Consider the following 20,950-nt stretch of genomic DNA (forward strand, 5'->3'; position numbering starts at 1 on the left):
GAACAGGTGGACTATAACTCTGGATTAATAAAAAAAAAAAAAAGAAGTACAAATGATTAATGCACATATAAGAAATTAGGTCTGCAAAACATATTGCAGTCATATGGTGAAAAGACAGGAATTTAGTAAGTGCGCAAGATGAGTTTCTGCGCAGGAACACTGTTATCAAGAATTAGTAAATAAACTGGTCACCGTATGAACAATTTGAATCAAGGTTTTTAACATATACCACAAATAAATTATAAATTAAAATATTAACTTTTGCATAAATACAGGTCCGACAGAATAGATTTATATCAATAAATGAATTAAGACAAACTCCATGTGAGGAATAACCAGTTAAAATCTAGAATAGCTCAATAGCTTTACATTTCATGTCACTGATGTTTTCGTTCGGATGTGCAATATTAAACCGGATGCGCTCTCAGTCATTAGACTTACTGGCCTAAATTCCATTCTCTTTGAGACTTCTTCAGTAAACGGTTGGTTGTGAGCTTGCAAAGCGGTTGAAAAATTAAGATCAAAGTCTTGTAAAAACGTTCCAACCGAGTTCACTGTTTAGTGACAGACCTCAGTGAATCAATGTACATTAAACCAGATTTTGCCGTAATGTTATTCTTAGAATCACTATAAAGCATTCAATATTTCACTACTTATTACACAGGTTTTTACAAAGTTCAGTTTTCCTGTATTATGTACAGTGCTGTAATGTATATAGTGCTATACACAGAGGCACAGATTCAGTGCATTACTGATTCATGGATTAAATATTCCACTTTAGTTCCTATTGTCACACACTATAGATATAAATATCATTAGCAGCCAAGAATTAAGAAATAACCAAGGCTCGCTTGGCCCTGGATTTGCCATCAGTCTCTGAAGTGAGGCACAATTTACACAAAGAAGTTAAACTTTATATATAGATTGACCGAGAAGCTTCTCAAGTGTGCATTGACAGTTTTTACCGAACGGTCATGTTTGAGTATACAACCCACATGCTGTTCACAGTTTCCGGGAAGCTAAAACCGTACGTAAAAAAACACAAAAAGAAATCGTTTGGCTGGTAAAACTATAGAACACTGTTGAAAATAAAATATATTTTAATCTTATATTAGGCTGAAGAAGCTAGTCTTTAGTATAAAAGTTGCATTGTTGTCGAGATGTCAGACATCAGAGGGTGTGAAGTTGTGCACAATGTCCTAGAAAGATATTTCGGAAAGCCGTGGATTCATTCAAACTTCTTCTTTAGTTTGTTCTGGAAGATGGCGGGCAGGATAGAGAGCAAAGCCAGGACCATGAGAATGATTACCGAATTCCAAGACACAGCCTCGCCTGCTGTGGTTAGTTGGTACAATGTGGTCCCTGCTTTTATAGCCACAAAAGAAGGAGGAGCCACACCTGCCAGAAAGAAAATCATTATCAGAAATCCTCTAGAAAACTGCAAAAATAATGAGATTTAGCAAATTACTTTGGCGCGCAAGACTATTACAGAAAGCTGGAATCACTGGGAGAAAGTTGGGGGACATTCTGGCACGAGACTGCCGAGGGAGTTAACAAGCTTCACAATGACTGGCTAAGACTGAACTGAGATTGCATATGGGTACTCTGGGTAAACAAGACTGGGTGGGGGCTGAGCACTGAGAAATTGAAGGAATGCTTTAAGAGCAGATCGATAAAGAGCACAGTGTCAAAATACAACCCGAGAAGCTCATTAATGGGATCATTTAAAGGAGAAATGTGATAATCTGAAAACTCAATCTCCAAATTCGGGCTGAAATACCCATGCTGCGGACAAATTAACATTTCCAGTTTTTGCAATTTGTTTTTCAAATCACAATTTCGTGAATAAACCTCCTAGGTATCTGGCCTTCCCACGAATTGCACTAAAATACCCCAAAGAGCAAATATGTATCAGTATTACAACGGATTATAACAGTTTGCAACAAAGATAGAAAAGGGGAAAAAAAACACACACACTGGTTCAACTCATGACTTGCTCCCCCTTTCAGAAGCTTAGATTACGTTGAAATAACAGCCTCTCTTGTTATTTTTAACACTCACTGGATTTAATAAGCCTTTATTATCTGTTTCTCCTACACAATGCGCTCTTGACATTTCTATTTATAGAGCTGTGTTGCTGCTGCTATTTATAACTGAAATAACATGGCCCCAAGCAGGTAATGTCATCTCCTTTCCACTAGGTGGAGTTCAAGCACCAGTACAGAATCTCACCTAAAAACGTTCCCCAGAAGAAAACTTTGAGAGGGACGTTAATGATGGGAGACGTGATGTTTATGAACCAGTTCGGAAGAAATGGTGTTATTCGCAGGAATATCATATAATTAATCAGATGTGCTCGATGTCGATCAACCTGTTGAGAGGGGAGAAAAATAAATGTGTTATTAATAGAAATTGTCTAGGTTACGAGGTCAGCTCAATAAAGGCCCAAACAATGCAAGTAGGCATGAATTAACGAAATCTGAAAAGTGCCCTTTCAAAACCAATCTTTTCTTGGAACAAGAGGAAAGAAACACTGTCCTGAATGGAGATAGTTAAAACATAACTTTTAATCAGAAAAAAAATCAGTAAATAGTGTGTAATGTAAAAACGTACTCTCAGAAAGCCCATATATATATGGATTATATAGAGATAGTATGTGGAGTTAAAAAAGTATTAAATTGGTTGACACTGATAGAAATGTCAATGCAGACAGGCAGAATAAAAATGTCAGTGTCTAGCTCTAAGTATAGAGGTGTAATTACTGCTAGATGTGGCTGGATAAATCGCTCGAAAATGTTGCAATCTACAATGACTGTAGCAACTTGTACGTAACAAGCCCAGCACTGATTGAAGTAGCATGCACTCTACAGTGCTAGTCATGATAGAGCTAGACAGAATAAATAAATTACGTCCAGTCTGTCTGCTTGCTTCAAACCTTGCCTGAACTGTAGGCAAAGCTAGAGAATCTATTAGTGCTACTTAGTGTTCAAAGATTGATTAGCAAAATAAAGCAGAAAAAAAAAAAAAAGATATCTGCCTTACTCGGTCGCTTATTATATGGTATATTGCCAAATATACAATATATAGGCTGGTTGAAACTGCAGAGCTAATCTCTGCAGATATATATATGCCTACAAGAGCACCTGTCATATAGATCGAGCTGTCGTACTGACAGGAACTGTTAGTGCTGGCTGATGTTGCAAAATAAACATATATAAAGTGAAATACAGAGAGGAGATATATTAAAGAGATAAGGGGAGATTAGTGAACAGTATCAATATAATGAATGACTAGATAAGATACCAAAAATAAATGGAACACGGTCTGCTAATATGAAAAAAACTGAAATTGTAGGATGTTACAAAAAATCCCTGTCGATATATCTGTGCCTTCAAGGGCACCTATCTCCTTGATAAACCGCTAAGATAACTAGCTGATACTAGCTAATAGATTAACAAACTCCCCTGCAAGGCAAATGAAATATAAATAGAGTCGGATGTCTGCATTCACTTGCAGTATATATGCGCTATATTAGCGCCTGCCGTAATGGTATTAACGGCAAAAAATCCCCAGCCTCAGAAAAAAACCTCACTTAAATGAAATAAAGTGTAGCAGAATCGAATTCCCAAAATCTAAAAGTTAATCAAAGAGAGGAATGGAGGACTGGGACAATCTCAAGCCCTGACGCATGTTTCGACGATAAGGCAGCTTTTAAAAGCTTTTGTACCTAGATTTTTGAAGATTGAGATTTTTGAGACTGAATGTGCACAGCAGGCTAGCCATGTACAAAGTATGCAGCATGGATTTCAGACAGAATGTTACGGTGTCTCAGTGTGATATAAAGGTGAGACATGTTACATTGTTTTGTGACATTGGTTACATGTAAAATATATTACTAACAGCAATGATATAGCCAACAACTTTTTAATGTGCTTAATGGAGTTATTTTGGCTTAGAGTTCAGTTTATGTTATGAACTCGTCCAGTATCCTTAAATAACAGACATTGTGTTACTGCTCATCCAAAGTTATGGAAATTATAGACCTGTGAGCTTAAAGGAGCACTACAGTGCCAGGTACAAAAAACTTGCGTGCGCATTCAAACCGCCCATAGGAAAGCATTACTCAATGCTTTCCTATAGACGTCCAGCGTCTTCTCACTGTGATATTCAGCCACAAGAGGCTGGAATAACCCTCAGTGAAACATAGCAGTTTATCTGAAACTGCTATGCTTTCAGCTGCAGGGTTAACACTAGAGGGACCTGGCACCCAGACCACTTCACTGAGCTGAAGTGGTCTGGGTGCCTATAGTGGTCCTTTAATTGCATTCTATGAAGAAGTAAGTAGAAGTATAGATCAGGGTGTTGTAGTGGATGTGATCTTCTTGGTTAATGCCAAGGCATTCGAAAAGAAATTGGTCTAGATGAAAATTTTTGTTCTTTGGTAGAACATTGGCTTAAAGATAGAGTAGTTGTCAATGATAAAAATTTCAAGCCAGACAAAAGTGGTAAGAGGTGTGTAAAGGTAAAGAATGCATAAGTAACTTACACCCTTAACAGTAGTGAACTGGCGATAGCAACACATGAGAAGGATTTGGGAATTACTATAGACAACAAGCTAGGCAACAATGTGCAATGTCAAGCTGCAGTTGCAAAGGCCAGTAAGGTATTGTTAAGTATAAATATGGGCATTAAGACTTGGGATCAAAATATTATTTTCCCACTTTATAAATCAATGGTAAATCCACACCTGTTCTAAAGAAGGATATTATGGCAGAGGCAGGCTACAAAATGAACAACAGACATGTTAGTTATGAAGAAAAATTAACAAATTGAAATATCTTTAGTTTAGAAAAACAGTGCCTCAGAGGGGCATTATACAAATATATTCAGGGCCAATACAAACCATAGTCTGGAAATCTATTCATAAATAGGACTATACATAGGACACAAGGTCACACATTTAGACTGGAAGAATGGAGATTTAGTCTAAGGCAAAGGGAAGGGTTTTTACTGTAAGAACAATAAGGATGTGGAATTCTCTGCCAGAAGAGGTGAATCTACCAGAGTCTATACATATATTTAAACAGTAACTGGATGGATATTTGCAAACACATAATATTCAGGTATATAATGTTTAATATGTGGGGTAATAGATTTTTGATCAAAGGAGAGATCTGACTGCTAAACTGGGTTGCCTTTTTTTTTTGGGATCAACAGCAAAAACAGATGTGAGAAAAGCTGAAATTCATGGGCGCATTCATGGTCTCTTTTCAGCCTATGCAACTGAAAGCAGTAGAAATTATTTGTGGCATCCAGTGATTAGAGACTGGACATAGCAGAACATGAATGTGTAGAATGTTAAGAATGCAGTCAGGAATGGTGTGTGTGTGTGTGTGTGTGTGTGTTTCTATATGAATAACTTGGCCTCATAGTTTCATTACCTGCTGGGACCATTTCACTGCCTTCTCACTCAGGTATCTGTAGACAATTGGCCGTCCAACGAGATAGGAAAGCAAATAGCAAAACGATGCCCCGAGCCCAGAACACTGCAGCAAAAAAAGAAGAAATGGGTCAAAAATAAATTAAAACAAACTGATTTCAGGTGTTTTTTTTTTCTCTAGAATGAGTTTTCTAACATAAAAGCACTCTCATATTGATGTCACTTCGAGCTGGTCCTTATTTTTTTTAAGGAGTCATAAACCATAACGCCATAACATACAATGATTGCATCCTTACACATTTTAACACTGTATAAGCAGTTACACATATACCTACCAGGCACACGAGAAACAGAGCCAAGGGGAAGGGGTAGAGAAACCCAGACAGGATGCTTAGAAATATGGAACCGGGGATGGCAAAGGTTTGCAAGCTGACAGCATTTGTGTTAAGGAAATATTGGTGCAAATTATAAATAAAAAGTAATAGGGAGCGGGAATTCAAAAGTGAATAGTACACTCTAGATCTGCTCTAAAGGACTATTTTTCTAATTATATATTGGACATACAAAGCAAACAGGCGAACCTTGTTTTTAGTAAAAGCTTAGCTAATCTGCTAAATACATAGCAAAATATTATATATTTACCCAAGAAAACTTATCTGGACATTAACGTAAGAAAGATATCAAGAAGCTGTTCTCGCAAAACCTTTTTCTTTTATCTGAACAATAAAACCATTTGTTTGAGCAACCTGGTTTTCCCTGATTTGTGTTTCAGTTATTCTACATAGTAAAGGGATTAGCGTATCTGGAGGTATTTTGGCAAGGTTTTGACAAGTTTTAGCGATACACCTATTTGGCTAAAGTCATTCTAACCACCATTTATGCAGGGACAATGCAACAAACACTAAAACAGTTTTATCAAAGCTTCATGACATTAAAAGGTACACTCCAGACACCTTAGTTTGCGGAAAAGCTTTATGTGTGAAGAGTATATTCTATTTTTTCCCTATTGAATTTCAATAGAAATTGACACTTTTATAAACAAACATTGTTATACCCACCTGGCTGTCAGATAACCTGATCTGTTTCTTCCTGGTTGGATTAAAGGGACACTGTAGGCACCCAAATCACTTCAGCTCATTTTTGAGTAACTGCAATAATTACCTTGCAGGGTTAAGTCCTCCTTTAGTGGCTGTCTACAAGAAAATTTTGGCTATGCATGAGGACTTCCAGCATCACCGGAATCCCCCTAGGACAGGGGTTGGCAATCTGCGGCACACCAGGTGTTTTGGACTACATCTCCCTTGATGCTTTGCTAGCATTATGGTCCTAAGAACATTATGGGAGATGTAGTCCAAAACATCTGGAGGGCCTCAGATTGCCCACTCCTGCCCTAGGAAAGCATTGAATAAGGCTTTCCTATGGGGAAATCCTAATGCGAGAGCAGTCATTGACGCGCATTAGGTCTCCCCTGCCGGCTGACCCAGCGCTGGATTTAAGTTAAGAGACTGAAGGGGTTTTAACCCCTTTAGAGAAGTGGGATGGGAGGAGGGAGAGAGGGGGGCACTGCATGATGATTCTAAAGTGCCAGGAAAACGGGTTTGTTTTCCTGGCATTAGAGAATCCCTTTAACCCAATAGAACTAAACTCAAGGTGCAGCAATTGCCTAAGCACCTGCCTTGCAATTAATTCTTATTGAGGTGCATTGTGAAGTCTGTGATTGGACAGCCTCAGAAAGTCTGGGCAGGGTTAGAAGAGGGCCGGCTTGCATAGGCTGCAGACAAGGTACCTGCATCTTTTACAAGCAGTTTTAGATTTATCCCCAATGAAAAAAAACAACCTCATAATTAAATGCATGCAAGTTTTCATTTGGGGCTATATCTACTAAACAGCAAATTTTTATTTGGGCAGTGGGGTGTCCCTTTAAACAATTCATATGTGACGTACAGCGAGGTCTGTTTTTCGTTTTATATTGGAGCTTCTTCCTTGTTTCGGTTTCTTAAAGGGGTCTGCCATGGAACCTCAATCCTTGAGACATTTAGTAAAGAGACCCCTTAGCCATGTATCTAGTAAGACTACAGGCTGGCACAGCATCATGAGAGATGTAGTTGCAGTTAAGTTGGAAGGAAACTTGTTGATCAGAGCTGCTCCAGTAATTGACTTATCCATCATTATGAGACAGTACATAGTGAGAAAAGTTTGCTGACAGCGCAGTACTGCAGGGAGTAGAGTGGTGAGCTGTAATTTATATAGATCACTTTAGGGGGCGCAATGACCAAGTATCTGATTTCGAAATCTGGCCTGCAGCCATTCTTAATATGATTTAATGCTGCACTATCCATCTGTTTTAATAATTTATTAATCGGTTTGCATGTATGTTAGGGAGTAGTGATGGTTAATCCATTAATCCCCCATTATGTGTGGCCATCTGTGCAGAACAACCAGGTTTACATTTGCAGTATTCTGCTACACAAGCAGACGTGGTTTCAGCATGGATGAATGCTTTGCTTCCTGCTCTCGTGCAGCACGCACGGTGTGCTAAACCCAGAGTATTAGTAGAATCAGCAAACAATGGGGAGGCAGCCAACGGGACAGCACAAACTAAAGTAGTGGTCTGAAACCAAGAGTAGCGTTAAATTCAGCCACGAGGGGATCAGCATATTATTGTGTCTATGGACTGCCTATACAACCAGTTCCACAATCTATTGTCACCAAAACGGACGCAAAAAAACCATTAACGTTCTTGATATAGCACAGTCTGTACAAAGTACTCTACACGCTTTATTCACTAAACTAAAAACTGTGGAGCGATGACAAGGGGATATAGAAAAACTGGGAGAGAAAAAAAAACACAACACCGCTTTCCTGGAATAAAGATTGCAGTTCCAGGTTCATTAAATTACCCTGGCACTGCCATATCAATTTGCAAATCTCAGTTTAGTTAATAGATGACTATAATTTAGGTGTTTATTAACAAACCATTGTGTCAAGGGATTATGTGAGGACAAATGGCCAACATCATCTCTATAACTACTGCCCCATTTCTATATACAAAGAAGATAAGCAAAGAGTCATTGTAATTTAAAGTGTCAATTTAAGCTCCGAAACCACTTCTGCTCAAGAGTTTAAAAAGTTACTATAACCCTCTTGAGAGGATCTTTCTGGCGCAATATGCCCTGCTGCTTTTCTGCATCCTGTCCTGACATCACTGTGATTATGCGCGGGCCATTCACAGGTTGTGATTGGGCTATTCTGCCGGCTCACAGTACATGTGAGTGCTGCAGGCTGGCATTGAGAGTTATAAAGGCGGAGGGTTGTTTTTTAAAAAGATCAATTTGCAATTGAGGGAGTCAGGTGGGAGCACAATGTAGGAGTGGAGAACTAGCTTCCCCTTGCAGCTGCTCTGAAACACTTAAAACAGTTAATGGCAATTATGTGCCAGGGGCTGCAAGCTGGACTGAGTGGTCACGGTGGTTTGAGTAATCCTTTAAACATCAAATGTTTTTTAAAGCAGTTCCAGCCACACCTCCCCTGGCTGTCAATTACTCCAGCTTCCCTACACATTTCCTAAAAAGGCAGTTGAATTTAGACCCCAACTTTCATGGTCAGCATACAATGTGTAGGGAGCCCCTATCTGCATGCTGTGAATCAGCCAATGGTAGAATAAATATTGCACCGGCCAGTATTTCTAATTACATAAAATAAGAATCCCACGTAAAAACTGAAGAAAAGCCTGCAGACCTGGACATTATATATTTTTGTAACTAGTTAATGATGTTTTTAGAGATACACAAGTGGTTGGGTATATTTACTTAAGAGTTCTATGATGAACACAATCAAATATCATCTCATCGTCCCTGTGTCCACAATGCTTCTCTAGGATTTAACTGGTCACTGCCTAGCACTTAAAAAAAAAAAGAAAAAGTTTGTGCTGGGCAAAAAGGGGATGACCAGTATAGCTGCAGATATTAAAATCTTCTGCTAGGAAGGTCGGATTTTAGACAGGAAAGGAATTTCGAAAACAAATATAATTTTTTTTTTAAACAGCACTGTTAAAAAGTTTTAAAATAAATACATATTTCCTAACCTATACATTCAATTTAAAGTGACAATTCCCTTTTTAAAATGAACTTGGAATAGGGGAAAAACATGTTTTATATATGGATCAATATTTTTCGTTAGATTATTTAATAAATAAATCTACACTCTGACCTCACAGATAGAACAGCACATACAAGACAATTCACACACTTTAGCTTACAGTTTTCATGAATCCTCCTTTACATTGATCCTGGCTGACAGGCCCTGTTGTAATAGATTTCTCCAGTTTGATAATTTTTTGGTAGTTTTATGCTTACTGTTATGGAGCTCACTGTGAACAAACAGGAACTCAATGCTGGCCAAGTCGCAATTATGACTGTTTTATGGAAACCATGAGAAATGCCTTTTAATATGAACTGCTTTGTCTGTCAATTTGCCTTCTTTTGGATCAACAGCACAAATTGATGTGAGAACGGCTGAATTATTTGATGACCTATGCAGGACCAGGTAATCTCAGATAGCAGCACCTGTTGGATACACCTGACCTCATGACTAAGCAGCAGAAAGGATACAAGATATAGGTAACAAAATAAGCCAATAAGACTTCCACGTAAAATGTGTCCTTATATTTGGAGAGGACTTTTCCCAGAGCTTTGGCATCGTCCATATCCCGAGGGACTTTGATCATCTCCAGCTCTTCCCTGTGGAAAGCAAGAAAGAAGACAACTATTCATAAACCTCCAACATATTCTGTATGAACACAGGAACAGGATTTGTTTTCTCTCTCTCATTCTTTTCTCTGATAAACTAAAGCACATCCTAAATGCCGCAGCTCAAAAGAAGCCGCAGCTAGTAGTTATGGTGCAAAGAACAGGACTGAACAGGTTGTTGGAACAAATCAGGAATACGTACTCATTAAGCTGTGGAAAGTTTTTGTAAACCAGGAACATGACAAATGCCGCAGACAGGAAAATGGACACCAATATGAGCAGGGATGTGCGGGTGGAGCCTCCTTCTGGGTGAGCTTTTCCTTAATAAATTAGAAAAAAAATTACACATATAGTTACATGTTTACAGACAAGTTAAAGGGACACTCCAGACACCTAACACATTGTAGCTTGCTAAAAAGCTTTATGCATAAAGAGTGTCCCCATTTTGTTTTCATTTTGCAAAAAAAAAATAGAAATTAACACTTTTATAAATTATACTGGTTACACCCCCCTGGCGTTTGAAGCAGACAGATCTTGTATTTCCACTAAACTTAAGAGGCAGCAATTGCCCAGAGCACCTGCCATGCAAAGACTTTTCATTGAGCTGCATGGGGAAGTTTGTGATTGGACAGCCACAGAAAGTCTGGGCGGGGTTAGAAGGAGAGAGCTAGAAAGGGCTGCAGACAAGAGAACTGCAGGTTTTGCAAGCAGTATTTAGATACAAGTAAACACGCAGTGTTCTGTGCATATCAAGGCGCTAAGGAACAATAAGTCAAATAGTGTTAGTCCACACAATACTACACTGGTGGATCTCTCTCAATCCACACCAACAACCGAAAGAGGAAGCTGTATTAGACACGAACCAAAATAGTGGAGCGTGCGAGGTGAAATAAAATAAACACCTACCCTTTATTAGGGACTGGAAAATATGTCTGGGAAAAAGAGAAAAGGTTGATATTGTAAAATTGTAAGGCGTTTGGGTGTGTGAATTATACACAATGGTGTAACTCACATGGAAATGAGCCTCCCAAGATCGGCTCAAATCATACTGGCAGGAGTGTAATACATCATCTTCTTTTTGGTTGTTGGTATTTAGATATAACTCAAATAAAAAAAGGAAGAATTAAATGCATGTAAGTTTTCATTTGGGGTATATCTACAACTGGATCCTGTTATAGATAAACGTCTATTTCCAATTACTTAAAGGACCACTCTAGGCACCCAGACCACTTCAGCTTAATGAAGTGGTCTGGGTGCCAGGTCCAGCTAGGGTTAACCCATTTTTTATAAACATAGCAGGTTTATAAATGGGTTAATCCAGCCCTCAAATCCTCTAGTGGCTGTCTCACTGACAGCCGCTAGAGGCGCTTGCGTGATTCTCACTGTGAAAATCACAGTGAGAGAACGCAAGCGTCCATAGGAAAGCATTGTAAATGCTTTCCTATGCAACCGGCTGAATGCGCGCGCAGCTCCTGTCGCGCGTGCGCATTCAGCCCAATGGGAGGAGAGGAGGAGGATCGGAGGAGAAGAGCTCCCGCCCAGCGCTGGAGAAAGGTAAGTTTAAACCCCTTTCCTCTCCCCAGAGCCCGGCGGGAGGGGTCCCTGAGGGTGGGGGCACCCTCAGGGCACTATAGTGCCAGGAAAACGAGTATGTTTTCCTGGCACTATAGTGGTCCTTTAAATTGCAGAAATAGCTACAGTGCAGGGTGAGCACCATGTGGCACTTGGCAAGTTAAAGAGCTTAGCACATGGGGATCTGGAATAATAAGCAGAGAGTTCTCCAATTGCCATGGAACCAAATTTCCCATGACACTCAGGAAGTGATCTAAAACTAAAGAAGTGTATCTCTGGCTGGCTGAGCATCCAAGTTGAAAATCTACAGCTAAATGTTTACTCCCTCTGATCTACACATTAAAGGAACACTACAGGGTCAGGAACACAAACATGCATTCCTGACCCGATAGTGTAAAACACACCATTAAGGTGGCTTGTGATCCACTAAATCCCCTTTAAAAGCATGAAAAACTCACCTTATTTCCAGTGCCGTGCTGGCCCCGCCCCCTTGGTGACATCAGAATTAGAGATTTTTAGCCAATCCATTGCTTTCCCATGGGGAAAGAATTGAATTGGCTAAAATCGGCAGGAGGCGGGGCCAAACACGGTTTTGGCCAATCAGCATCTCCTCATAGAGATGCAGTAAATGAGGAAAATTCAGCGTCCCCATGCAGAGCATGGAGACGCTGAACGACAGGGCTGCTTACTAAACTGAAATGTTTGCATCTGAAGGGTTAAAACCTGAGGGACCCAAAAAAACTGTCTTAGTTAAGCTACCATAACCAGAAGCCCGCCTGACCTGCCAATAGTAAGGGCCTGCGCAGACACCTGAAGTGGGCGGAGCAGCAAGACAAGGCACAACGTTGACACGATAAGAGGCACACGGTCTGAGACCAAACCCTACATGGCACCACTCGTACAGACAGGCCAACCCGTAGCCGGCCACTAGGTCCAAGACGATATGCACCCCATTAACCTTACGAGTAGCATAGGATTGAAAAAAAATGTATGTATTACCGAACAAGAATTGTCATGTGTGTATACAATGGTAATGTAATGTACCCTCTTGGTTATGTATCCGCCCCTCCCCTTTTCTCTTCTGTACCCAACTGCCTTTTCGCTGACTCAATACAAAACTGTCAAATAAAAAAAAAAAAAAAACACCTGAGGGACCTGGCACCCAGACCACTTCATTGAGCTGAAGTGGTCTGGGTGACTATAGTGTCCCTTTAATGTAGTTGTTCTGGTGTCTATAGCCTGTACCTGCAGACCTTTCAATGTAAACATTGCCTTTTCATAGAAAAGTGATTAGCCTAGCAACAGTCACTCAGGTGGCTATAGAGAGTCCTTGGTTTAGCGTCTCCACACTCTGTATGGAGGCGCTGAATGTTCCCCATAGAGATGCATTCATTCAATGCATCTCTATGAGGAGATGCTAATTGGCACATTGTTTTACTGGGCATGAGCAATATTCTCCCATAGCGGAGCTCATTCTGACTGACCAGCCACGGCCATGTTGTCGGAAAAAAGGTGAGTAAAAATAACTTTCTAGTGCGATTGGAGTTGGGCAGCTACCTAAACAGACACAAACACACTGACACAGACAGACATATTGATATTTTTATTTTTCTTGAAATCCACTCGGCCTCCCTATCTGGGGTCCAGTGGGGCTTCTCTACAGCTAGTTAGCCATACACACTGTATAAATGTGTCATAACTCTGCAATCAAAACAAGAGAGGCAGGTTCGGTGTGAGTCATGACCTCAATGGATAACATCCTCCTCTTACAGGAAGATTAACAAGAAAGGTTGAATTCCATTCAGTCATGTGTCACTGTGGGAAGAGTCATACCAGCTGAAATCTGACAGTTTATGGTCTTTACTCGCAAACCAGGAATTGTGTGAGATCAAAAAGGGAATTGCAATTTAAAGACATACACAAAAATAAAATAAACTAAGAATTGCTTGGAATTCACTAATTTTCAGATAATATAAACTAAACAAACTAGCCAAGCATTCCTCAACCCACTCAATTTGGGCAAAAAAAAATAAAATACCCAGATCTACTCCTGTTTTTTTAAATCACCAGCTATTTTGACCAAAAATTTACAATTAACATGTAATTTCTACAACTCCCACTTTAGTGAACAATTCCCCTACATGTAATGGTTTGCATATAAAGGATCAGGTGCACAAGGGGCCCTATGCTAGCTTAGGTTGATTTTCCAACAACAGTAAGAGAGTCCAGCCTGCTGTCCAGGTTAAACACAATCAGCCAAGTTACAAATTGCCAAAATTGCAAACCCAACAGGTATGGGAAGTTAAAGAGACACTAAAGGCACCAAAACAACTTTAGCTTAATGAAGCAGTTTTGAAGTATAGATCATACCCCTGACAGTCTCACTGCCTAATTATCAGCCATTTAGGAGTTAAATCATGTTTGTTTATGCGGCTCTAGTCACACCTCCCTACACACAAATTACACAGCCTTCCTAAACACTTCAAAAACTGGACTAACTCTTAAAGGGATACTATAGTCACCAAAACAACTACAGCTTAATGTAGTTGTTCTGGTAAATATAATAGCTCCCTTCAGGCATTTTCACAACCCCGTACCTTTTCTATTTAGAATAATACTGGCTTTCGAGATTTAGGTTGCCCAACTAGGTTTCTGTTTTCCGGTCTTAATCCATACATTAGTGGTCCCGCGAGGCCAACACCCATCCTCATACTCAGAGGTATACGTCCCTCGGCCCAAATCATAGTTAGCCGCCTTGCATTGTCGCATAGGGAGGGCCTCCCATGTCACTCCCATTCTATCTTATGCTTTAGTTGTCACCGAGAGGCCAACACCCCGCCACAACGTTCGGTGGCCTCAAAATATCCCCTCAGGCCAACGCATAGTTAGCGCCTCTCACGCCGCTTGGCATTTAGTAGGGACTCATCTGTCACGTTGAGTTAGCTTAATTCTTCGCCGCTTGGCTTTTAGCTAGCCTGCCAGTACCAGGTCCTTTCTTCTCACTTATAATAATCAGGTTACATATGTATTTTTCTGTTGCATTTCCGTCACCTACCTTTTATTATTTTCATTACTTCTCTATAGGTTCTGGAAGGTTTTCCGTTTACTGTTCAGGCCCGCGTTCTGGGCCACTCACATAATCTACACGCACGGATACTCAATCCCCTTATCGTTTTATCGTTTTACTAGGTTACAGCACGTATCTAATACCTCCCTCGCTCCTATTTTCCTGCTGGTAATCTAGTCCTGTCAACTGTATCAGGCACGTTTTCACATCCCTGTACTTTCTATTTAGGGTAGCACTGGCTTTTTGAGAATTAGGTTGCCCAACTAGGTTCTGTTTTCCGGTCTTAATCCATACGTTGGTGGTCCCGCGAGGCCATCACCCATCCTCATACTCGGAGGTATACGTCCCTCGGCCCAAATCATAGGTAGCCGCCTCGCATGGTTGCATAGGGAGGGCCTCCCATGTCACTCCCATTCTATCTTATGCTTTAGTTGCCACCGAGAGGCCAACACAACGTTCGGTGGCCTCAAAATCCCCTCGGGCCAACTCATAGTTAGCGCCTCTCACACCGCTTGGCAATTAGTAGGGCCTCATCTGTCACGTTAAGTTAGCTAAGTTCTTCGCCACTTGGCTTCTAGCTAGCCTGCCAGTACCCTATCCCTTCATCTCACTATGATGATTAAATTACATGTTTTTCTGTTATGTGTCACAGTTCCGGAGGGGCTGGTGGTTCTAGTTCAGGTAGGTTGTTACACGTTTTGTTCTCTTTATTATCCTTGTGTCCATATAGAGTTTCCTAAAAAACCTCACCACACTGGCATCAACATCACGATATTGGTTACACTTTTACAATACCATCCCTCACAGCTGGGCTCGCTCATTGTTGCCATGTGAATCATACCACAGGGTAGAGCCTTCATTTCCCGATTACTACTCTTTATTCCCACGACTCACCACAGACATATCATGTTTAGACACTCATGCAACCACTGGATTTACTTATTGGCACTTTCCTCGAATACCGGAAGGGCGAGCCATGTTTATTCCACCCTCTCTGACATTTCACCCTTTGTTTGGACCGATGCCGCGGCATACTCTGGTTTGACGGCCTTCGGAGGGAATGTATGGCGTTGCGCGTCATGGCTCATAGGCGTTAAGTCCCGACCCAGCTTCTCCTATACTCCGACCTTGTTTCATATGATATCCGTTCATGATGGCTGCCATAGCCTGGGGACCAATATGGTCCAGTCACTCTGTCAGATATTATTCACATACACCTAGCCATTGTACATATGGGCTGATCTTCATCTCTGGTCTTAAGGAGACTATTGAGGAAACTCACATGAATAGCTGCTTGCTATTTTATCACTTGTATTCACATGCCGGGTTTCACATACGTCTCAGCTGACCACATTCATCGGTTTCGTTTCGGGGTTTCGGCCAGACACTACCCACCTCTTCCGGGCTAGCTTACCGGCCCGCCATTCCGAGACATGCTCGTGGAATAAGGTATGGTTTACCCTTGCACATCACATTTCTCACCTTACACTTTCAGTCGACAAAAGGTAATTGTACGATAGGGTGTTCACATATTTTCACTAAGGCTGTAGAGGGGTTCAATCTATTGACATGTTTGCTATGGAATCTGTTTTGGGGTTCACTTCTTTTGCCACCTTAACTTATATAATCATTTAACACAATTAAACGGGATCTTATGGATATCCAACACCACATGCTCCTACGACACCCCAACAATACAGGATTCCTTTTTATATTATCTGATAAAGACCTACTGAAAGGAATTCAAATCCAAAACACCTGTGCCATATCAAAGGCTACTCATCCACACGACATATTCATTCACTATCCAACTATAGATTCAGCTCCTGCGGAGCACATGACCATACAACAATCAAACAGCCAAACCTCTAGCATGCTATGGGTTCTTACATCCCATGACTTTACCACTAAGAATATAATAACCACAGACACCATAGACCATTAGGACCTATCTTTACATCAGTCTATACCTATCCCTATGGCACATACGGTCAACATACCCCTATTACCTACTCTAAACAATGGGGCCCGGTAAAGTTCTGGATACTTATTGCACCACTTTACAGATACAACCACTCCAGCCATTATCAGAACTTCATGGCTCCCATTTGTACAGCATCTTACGGCATGCTTCGTGTTCACTTACTGTTAACTAGGCTCGGCATAATACAAACCTTTCATCAGGACACTCCTACCCCATTGGGGCAGCATTCTCAGCTTCCTCCAACCACATTCCAGCTCATATCATCAGGACTATGGGATGCTAGAAGTTCTCCACCTATACTCTTTACAGCCCGAACCAGTGTAAGAGGTAATACAAGCTTTTTTGTAACTTGTCCGAATAAACGATTGTTGTTATATGATTAATTTGGTATGGTATTCTTCTTTTTGCCCACTTTTATTACAGGCCTACTGCACTGTCGGTTCCGGCACACCACAACCGACTGGTGTCATTTGAATATGTCTTTTGGTTATAATATGCTATGTTACACTATTATCACGGCAAGTGCCCCGACTACAAATGTAAGGCCTTGGCCTGTAGTTGTGGGAGGGGTTTGAATTCCCTTTAAAAGGGCGGCCAATCCTCTCCCACCTTACCGTGGACAGTCTGGCGAATCACCCCTCCCACTGCTCCCTCTATTCATATCACCCTCTAAGGTGCAGCAGAGGTGCTGCCCTCTATGTCTCTCTCTAGGTTGATGGGTTTCTAGGCCTCTCTCTAGGTTGATGGGTTTCTAGGCCTCTCTCTAGGTTGATGGGTTTCTAGGCCTCTCTCTAGGTTGATGGGTTTCTAGGCCTCTCTCTAGGTTGATGGGTTTCTAGGCCTCTCTCTAGGTTGATGGGTTTCTAAGCCTCTCTCTAGGTTGATGGGTTTCTAAGCCTCTCTCTAGGTTGATGGGTTTCTAAGCCTCTCTCTAGGTTGATGGGTTTCTAAGCCTCTCTCTAGGTTGATGGGTTTCTAGGCCTCTCTCTAGGTTGATGGGTTTCTAAGCCTCTCTCTAGGTTGATGGGTTTCTAGGCCTCTCTCTAGGTTGATGGGTTTCTAGGCCTCTCTCTAGGTTGATGGGTTTCTAGGCCTCTCTCTAGGTTGATGGGTTTCTAGGCCTCTCTCTAGGTTGATGGGTTTCTAGGCCTCTCTCTAGGTCGATGGGTTTCTAGGCCTCTCTCTAGGTCGATGGGTTTCTAGGCCTCTCTCTAGGTCGATGGGTTTCTAGGCCTCTCTCTAGGTCGATGGGTTTCTAGGCCTCTCTCTAGGTCGATGGGTTTCTAGGCCTCTCTCTAGGTCGATGGGTTTCTAGGCCTCTCTCTAGGTCGATGGGTTTCTAGGCCTCTCTCTAGGTCGATGGGTTTCTAGGCCTCTCTCTAGGTCGATGGGTTTCTAGGCCTCTCTCTAGGTCGATGGGTTTCTAGGCCTCTCTCTAGGTCGATGGGTTTCTAGGCCTCTCTCTAGGTCGATGGGTTTCTAGGCCTCTCTCTAGGTCGATGGGTTTCTAGGCCTCTCTCTAGGTCGATGGGTTTCTAGGCCTCTCTCTAGGTCGATGGGTTTCTAGGCCTCTCTCTAGGTCGATGGGTTTCTAGGCCTCTCTCTAGGTCGATGGGTTTCTAGGCCTCTCTCTAGGTCGATGGGTTTCTAGGCCTCTCTCTAGGTCGATGGGTTTCTAGGCCTCTCTCTAGGTCGATGGGTTTCTAGGCCTCTCTCTAGGTCGATGGGTTTCTAGGCCTCTCTCTAGGTCGATGGGTTTCTAGGCCTCTCTCTAGGTCGATGGGTTTCTAGGCCTCTCTCTAGGTCGATGGGTTTCTAGGCCTCTCTCTAGGTCGATGGGTTTCTAGGCCTCTCTCTAGGTCGATGGGTTTCTAGGCCTCTCTCTAGGTCGATGGGTTTCTAGGCCTCTCTCTAGGTCGATGGGTTTCTAGGCCTCTCTCTAGGTCGATGGGTTTCTAGGCCTCTCTCTAGGTCGATGGGTTTCTAGGCCTCTCTCTAGGTCGATGGGTTTCTAGGCCTCTCTCTAGGTCGATGGGTTTCTAGGCCTCTCTCTAGGTCGATGGGTTTCTAGGCCTCTCTCTAGGTCGATGGGTTTCTAGGCCTCTCTCTAGGTCGATGGGTTTCTAGGCCTCTCTCTAGGTCGATGGGTTTCTAGGCCTCTCTCTAGGTCGATGGGTTTCTAGGCCTCTCTCTAGGTCGATGGGTTTCTAGGCCTCTCTCTAGGTCGATGGGTTTCTAGGCCTCTCTCTAGGTCGATGGGTTTCTAGGCCTCTCTCTAGGTCGATGGGTTTCTAGGCCTCTCTCTAGGTCGATGGGTTTCTAGGCCTCTCTCTAGGTCGATGGGTTTCTAGGCCTCTCTCTAGGTTGATGGGTTTCTAGGCCTCTCTCTAGGTCGATGGGTTTCTAGGCCTCTCTCTAGGTTGATGGGTTTCTAGGCCTCTCTCTAGGTTGATGGGTTTCTAGGCCTCTCTCTAGGTTGATGGGTTTCTAGGCCTCTCTCTAGGTTGATGGGTTTCTAGGCCTCTCTCTAGGTTGATGGGTTTCTAGGCCTCTCTCTAGGTTGATGGGTTTCTAGGCCTCTCTCTAGGTTGATGGGTTTCTGGGTCTCTCTCTAGGTTGATGGGTTTCTGGGTCTCTCTCTAGGTTGATGGGTTTCTGGGTCTCTCTCTAGGTTGATGGGTTTCTGGGTCTCTCTCTAGGTTGATGGGTTTCTGGGTCTCTCTCTAGGTTGATGGGTTTCTGGGTCTCTCTCTAGGTTGATGGGTTTCTAGGTCTCTCTCTAGGTTGATGGGTTTCTAGGTCTCTCTCTAGGTTGATGGGTTTCTAGGTCTCTCTCTAGGTTGATGGGTTTCTAGGTCTCTCTCTAGGTTGATGGGTTTCTAGGTCTCTCTCTAGGTTGATGGGTTTCTAGGTCTCTCTCTAGGTTGATGGGTTTCTAGGTCTCTCTCTAGGTTGATGGGTTTCTAGGTCTCTCTCTAGGTTGATGGGTTTCTAGGTCTCTCTCTAGGTTGATGGGTTTCTAGGTCTCTCTCTAGGTTGATGGGTTTCTAGGTCTCTCTCTAGGTTGATGGGTTTCTAGGTCTCTCTCTAGGTTGATGGGTTTCTAGGTCTCTCTCTAGGTTGATGGGTTTCTAGGTCTCTCTCTAGGTTGATGGGTTTCTAGGTCTCTCTCTAGGTTGATGGGTTTCTAGGTCTCTCTAAAGGTTGATGGGTTTCTAGGTCTCTCTCTAGGTTGATGGGTTTCTAGGTCTCTCTCTAGGTTGATGGGTTTCTATGTCTCTCTATAGGTTGATGGGTTTCTATGTCTCTCTATAGGTTGATGGGTTTCTATGTCTCTCTATAGGTTGATGGGTTTCTATGTCTCTCTATAGGCTGATGGGTTTCTATGTCTCTCTATGGGTTGATGGGTTTCTATGTCTCTCTATGGGTTGATGGGTTTCTATGTCTCTCTATGGGTTGATGGGTTTCTATATATTTTTCTCTTGCTCTCACCATGGTTGTTTTGCTCTGGTTTCTCACGGGTTGCCGCTGCCGCTGTTGCTGCTACCGCCGCTCGGGGTCTGGCCATGGTTACCGGCTCGGTGTTGGTTTGATTACCGGCTCGGGGTCAGCTCTCAATTAGCCGGTCACTTCCGCCTCCGAGCGCTTTGATGGCCGGCCCGCGCCTGCGCACTGCGGTCCGAAACCGGAAACACAGCCCGCTTTCTCACTGCTCTATGGTTAATTCGCCCGCTCTGGCATTTAGAACGCAACGCACTCTATGGTGTCATTGCCTGGAACTCCTACATAGAACAGTGCAGCCCAGCAGGGGGTAACTGAGGGGGGTTACAGGCAGCCCAGCATTGGGTAACTTAGGGGGGTTACAGGCAGTACTGAGGGGGGTAACAGTGCAGCTCAGCAGGGAGTAGCTTAGTGGGTATACAGTGCAGCCCAGCATTGGGTATTTGAGGGGGGTTACAGCGCAGCACTGTAGGGGGTAACTAATGGGGCATACAGCGCAGCTCTTCAGGGGGTAACTAATGGGGCATACAGCGCAGCTCTTCAGGGGGTAACTAATGGGGCATACAGCGCAGCTCTTCAGGGGGTAACTAATGGGGCATACAGCGCAGCTCTTCAGGGGGTAACTAATGGGGCGTACA

The 20,950-nt window shown here is 42.5% G+C and overlaps 1 protein-coding gene across 1 annotated transcript; it reads right to left on the reverse strand.

Moving 5' to 3' along the window:
* On the reverse strand, nucleotides 1-20,489 carry TMEM41B (transmembrane protein 41B). Its single transcript, XM_063438394.1, has 7 exons — nucleotides 20,304-20,489; nucleotides 10,391-10,508; nucleotides 10,051-10,179; nucleotides 5,776-5,869; nucleotides 5,442-5,546; nucleotides 2,233-2,371; nucleotides 1-1,398 (listed from the first exon to the last, which is right to left on the reverse strand). The coding sequence occupies exons 1-7, from the start codon at nucleotides 20,377-20,379 to the stop codon at nucleotides 1,229-1,231; spliced, it is 831 nt and encodes a 276-aa protein (XP_063294464.1). The 5' UTR covers nucleotides 20,380-20,489; the 3' UTR covers nucleotides 1-1,228.
* Between the last annotated feature and the right edge of the window lie 461 nt (nucleotides 20,490-20,950).

This window comes from Pelobates fuscus, chromosome 12 (assembly GCF_036172605.1).
Source record: "Pelobates fuscus isolate aPelFus1 chromosome 12, aPelFus1.pri, whole genome shotgun sequence".
NCBI classification, from domain to species: Eukaryota; Metazoa; Chordata; class Amphibia; order Anura; family Pelobatidae; genus Pelobates; species Pelobates fuscus.

Coding starts and splice junctions, on each gene's coding strand:
- TMEM41B (XM_063438394.1), bottom strand. CDS start 20,379: ATGGCCAGACCCCGAGCGGCGGTAGCAGCAACAGCGGCAGCGGCAACC. Junction 10,180..10,390: donor AACTTTCCACAGCTTAATGA/GTACGTATTCCT, acceptor TGCTTTCCACAG/GGAAGAGCTGGAGATGATCA. Junction 5,547..5,775: donor CTCTGTTTCTCGTGTGCCTG/GTAGGTATATGT, acceptor TTTTTGCTGCAG/TGTTCTGGGCTCGGGGCATC.